General features: G+C 45.8%; 1 protein-coding gene across 1 annotated transcript in view; it reads left to right on the forward strand.

Moving 5' to 3' along the window:
* The window catches only part of LOC308382701 (rho guanine nucleotide exchange factor 1-like), a gene marked incomplete at its 3' end in the record, with an annotated part of 8,475 nt that overhangs the window by 3,035 nt on the left and 440 nt on the right, over positions 1 to 5,000 (forward strand). The window contains exons 3-5 of the mRNA XM_080861097.1: positions 2,690 to 2,788; positions 4,264 to 4,306; positions 4,629 to 4,734. Of these exons, the coding sequence (XP_080717223.1) occupies positions 2,690 to 2,788; positions 4,264 to 4,306; positions 4,629 to 4,734 (248 nt within the window). The remainder of the gene's footprint in view (positions 1 to 2,689; positions 2,789 to 4,263; positions 4,307 to 4,628; positions 4,735 to 5,000) is intronic.

Here is a 5,000-nt window from a genome sequence, read left to right on the forward strand (position 1 = left end):
CTTCGGCATGAGCATCCAAACCTACACCAGCATGCACTAGTTAACTTCTGTGCTTGTGTGTGCGTGTGCGTGAGCGAGTGTGTGTGTGTGTGTGTGTGGTGCGTGTGCGTGACTGAGTGTGTTTGTGTGTGTGTGTGTGTGTGCGTGTGTGTTTGCGTGTGTGCGTGAGCGAGTGTGTGTGTGTGTGTGTGTGTGTGTGTGTGTTTGCATTCTCCATCACTCCCCTTCAGTGGGGAATGAGCTTGTGTTAGGATCCAGCAGTATTAGATGGCGTAGAAACCCCCAGACACCCAGCAGCGGATCAATGGATCAATAGATCAATCGTATAACCTCTTTTCTATATACTCTTATCTCCCCCCCAGGGTACAACCCATGCACCATCTAATGACTGACCTAGAACCACCCACTGGGGCCAGCCTTCTTTAGTGGATTGGTGCGCCGCCATTATGTTAGCATTGAGACATAATATACAGTACCAGTCAAAAGTTTGGACATACCTTTCATTTTTTGGAGAAGTGTTTTCTTTACTTTTATTATTTTCTACATTGTAGATTAATACTGAAGACATTTAAACAATGAAAGAACACATACGGAATGATGTACTAAACCAAAAAAAAAATGTATCTACCATGTAAGAAATAATAAAAGTAAAGCTTGAGAAGGTGTGTCCAAACGTTTGACTGGTACTGTACACCCATTCAGTGGTACTCTAATGTCCCTCTGTTCCCCATCCCCTATGGAAGCATGCTGTGCATCCATTCATCCTCTTCAGATGCACTTCCTCATCTGAGAACCACATGCTAGAACATGCTAGAACACGCTAGAACATCCTATTTAAAGAACACTTCCTCATCTGAGAATCACATGCTAGAACATCGATTTAAAGAACACTTCCTCAGCTAGAACCACATGCTAGTACATCATATTTAAAGAACTCTTCCTCAGCTACAACATGCTAGAACATGCTAGAACATCCTATTTAAAGAACACTTCCTCAGCTAGAACCACATGCTAGTACATCATATTTAAAGAACACTTCCTCAGCTAGAACCACATGCTAGTACATCATATTTAAAGAACACTTCCTCAGCTAGAACCACATGCTAGTACATCATATTTAAAGAACTCTTCCTCAGCTACAACATGCTAGAACATGCTAGAACATCCTATTTAAAGAACACTTCCTCAGCTAGAACCACATGCTAGTACATCATATTTAAAGAACACTTCCTCAGCTAGAACCACATGCTAGTACATCATATTTAAAGAACACTTCCTCAGCTAGAACCACATGCTAGTACATCATATTTTCAGCCCACTTCCTTAGCTGACCCCACATGCGACTACACCCTACTGCCTACTCCCTGGTCGACTTCCCCATCAAGTCATGCATGCTAGTTTAGTTAAGTATGCATGCGTTGCTGTGCTCCTGAGTGTGCAAGTGAGTGTGTGAGAGAGTGTGTGTGTGTGTGTGTGTGTGTGTGTGTGTGTGTGTCCATTGCTTCCTGCCCTAAACACTGCTCTCCTCTCCTGAGAGACCTATTGGTATCTATAGGCTTCCAACAGTAAGTGTAGTAGTTTATATTACTTACAGTAAGTGTAGTAGTTTATATTACTAACACTAACAGTAAGTCTAGTAGTTTATATTACTTGGGTACTTAGGTCCTTGGGTACTGATTGTAGCAGCAGTAATTATATTTGCGGTTCCTTGTTTGCTGATAAAATGATCACTTCATCCTTGAAGCCCTCTGGCACTCCTGAAACTGAAAGTGAAACAAACAGATCTCACTGCCAGTAAGTGTGACGGGTGGAATGGTCTAACAGCAGGCCTATGGCCGCTGTGCGGCATTTTCGTTGTTTTTGCATTTTTTCTTTCAGTCCAGCGTCACTATTTAAAACTGCCCAATTTCCTTACAAAATACAGGTTCAGTAAGTGAGTTTACAGTAGTGTTGTTCACGAAAACCTGTCATATGTGCTATCAGTTTAAAATGTTAGCTGTGTTCTAAGTAAACAAGTAATGCATTGTGGTGCTATCAGTTTAAAACATTAGCGGTGTTTTCAGTCAGTAATGCATTGTGCTATCAGTTTAAAACATTAGCGGTGTTTTCAGTCAGTAATGCATTGTGCTATCAGTTTAAAACATTAGCGGTGTTTTCAGTCAGTAATGCATTGTGCTATCATTTTAAAACAATAGCGGTGCTGTCAGTTCAAAACATTAGCGGTGTGCTCAGTCAGTAATGCATTGACATTTAGCGTGTTGGAAGAGCAGTGCTAATACCACCCATCTCTGAGTCGCTGGCTTAGAGTTGAAGTGTCTCTGTGTCTGTTTCCTAGCAGTGGCTTAGCTAAGTGTGTGTGTGTGTGTGTGAAGTGATTTGGCTCTGTGTTTATATATAGATATGTGCGCTTAATAGCTCTTAGTTGACTATGTGTGTGTTTGTTTGTGCACTACACCATAGTCTCTCTCTGGAGACACTCTCCAGTTGGAGTGGTTGTATTAGTTGTGTTTGTCATTGTTTTTCATCCCTTGTTATTACTGCTTAGTCATACTCTCTCTCTCCCTCCCTTCCACTTTCCTATCTCCAACACCCATCTCCTTCTCTCTTTCTCCCTACCTCTCCTTCTTGCTCTCTCTCTCCCTCTCTCTCCCTCTCTCTCTCCCTCCCTCTCTCTTTCTCTTGGCTGCAGCTCTGCTATCTTCACGCTGACATCCTGAGGAGCTTGAGTGCCAAAGAAGCGAAGAAGCAGTTTGTGGAGTTCTACAATAACTTCCTGGACAAGGGTGCTGTGAGTAGAATGTTGTTGCCCGTAATCCTACCCTGTTGTCACGGTTTCTGCCCCTCACTCTCCCCTCTCTCCATCTCTCATGGTTCTGTCTGTGCTCCTCTTCCACACCCTTTCTCTCTCTCTCCTCTCTCTCTCTCTCTGTCTCCCTCTCTCTCTCTGTCTCTCTCTCTCTCTCTCTCCCTCTCTCTCTCTCTCTCTCTGTCTCTCTGTCTCCCTGTCTTTCTACTTTTTCATGCCATGCCATCCCTGGCCCCCTATGTCTTTTTGCACAGGGTGCATTGCTCTCCCTGCGTCTGACCCCCCGCTTCCTGTGGGGGTCGTGGAACGACCCCCCTGATGGATCGAGGGATGTGTGTTTTCCCTTCTTGTCTCCTGCTTTTCTTCCTCCTTTCTCTCCTCCTCTCTCTCCCTCAGTCCTTCTGTCTCGTCGCTGCATGCTCCTTATCTCTCTCTCTCTCGCTGTTGGCTTCTGGCTGGAGGCCTTCATCCTGTGTGGCACCAGAAAGGGCCTCAATGTTGTCGTGTGTGTGTGTGTGTGTGTGTGTGTGTGTGTGTGTGTGTGTGTGTGTGTGTGTGTGTGTGTTTCCCTCTCTTCTCTCTTTCCTTCCTGTACCAGCTGTAATCCACTATCTTGAGCTCTGTCCTCTTGCGCCATCTGCTGGCAGAACAGTGGAACCACAGTGCCTTGACATTCTTCCTTCCTACTCATCAACAAACAGCAGCACAACCATTCCACTTTTACCCAATCATGACAATGGGCTCTGTGATGGTCACATGTAATCTGTCATTGATAACAAAGAACCCTGAAGGTGTTGGGGTAGTTTGACCTGTCTCACTGATGGAGTTGATGTAGTTTGACCTGTCTCACTGATGGAGTTGGGGTAGTTTGACCTGTCTCACTGACTGAGTTGGAGTATTTTAAACCTGTCTCACTGACTGAGTTGGGGTAGTTTGAGCTGTCACACTGACGGAGTTGGGTAGTTTGACCTGTCTCACTGACGGAGTTGGAGTAGTTTAAACCTGTCTCACTGACTGAGTTGGGGTCTTTTGAGCTGTCACACTGACGGAGTTGGGTAGTTTAAACCTGTCTCACTGACGGAGTTGGAGTATTTTAAACCTGTCTCACTGACTGAGTTGGGGTAGTTTGAGCTGTCACACTGACGGAGTTGGGGTAGTTTGACCTGTCTCACTGACGGAGTTGGAGTAGTTTAAACCTGTCTCACTGACTGAGTTGGAGTATTTTAAACCTGTCTCACTGACTGAGTTGGGGTCTTTTGAGCTGTCACACTGACGGAGTTGGGGTAGTTTGACCTGTCTCACTGACGGAGTTGGGTAGTTTGACCTGTCTCGCTGACGGAGTTGGGGTAGTTTGACGTGTCTCACTGACTGAGTTGGAGTAGTTTAAACCTGTCTCACTGACGGAGTTGGGGTAGTTGAAACCTGTCTCACTGTCTGTTCTCTGCCCTCCCTCTCAGGTTCTCAGAGTATCTGTGCCTTCTATGGTCAGCTATGAGTTGGGTAAGTCCCTCTGTCTCCCCATCCCCTCTCCTTTTACACTCAAAGATCACAAACTGAGTCATTTCCCTCTGTGTGTGTGCTGGAAAACGTTTGTTGTGTGCTCTTGGTGTGTTTGTGTGTGCGCGCTTGTATGTGTGTTTGTTGTGTGTATGATATGATTAGTATGTAATGTGTGATTATGGTGTGTGTGTGTGTGGCTGTGTGGCTGTGTGTGTGTGTGGGGCTGTGTGTGTGGGGCTGTGTGTGTGTGTGGGTGTGTGTGTGTGTGGCTGTGTGTGTGTGTGTGTGTGTGTGTGTGTAATGACGCCTCTCCCCCTGTTAGACCGTACCCGGGCGGACCTCATCCCAGAGGACCAGCAGAAGCGGTTTGCGGTGGAAGTCCAGAGCATGCAGAGCCAGGAGGTGATCCGACAGCTGGAGGACTTCAGGTGAACTCCCCCCCTCACCTGTCCTGCAGATAGACATTGCCCCCCCCCCCAGAATAGAACATGGTCGACACATTTACAAACAATGTGATAAAAGACCCAACTCTGGCTGAAAGAGAAGCACCTCCAGATCCAAACACCAGAGGGCGTTGTCTTTTTCCTTGACTGTTAGCCTAACCGTGCAGCTGTATCAAGATGCAATGATCCACACAGTAGCCTAAGCTAATATACACGCAAACAGTGTTATTATGTCACACACATTCAACTCC

Source organism: Sprattus sprattus (genome assembly GCF_963457725.1).
Source record: "Sprattus sprattus genome assembly, contig: scaffold_328, whole genome shotgun sequence".
Lineage (NCBI taxonomy): Eukaryota > Metazoa > Chordata > Actinopteri > Clupeiformes > Clupeidae > Sprattus > Sprattus sprattus.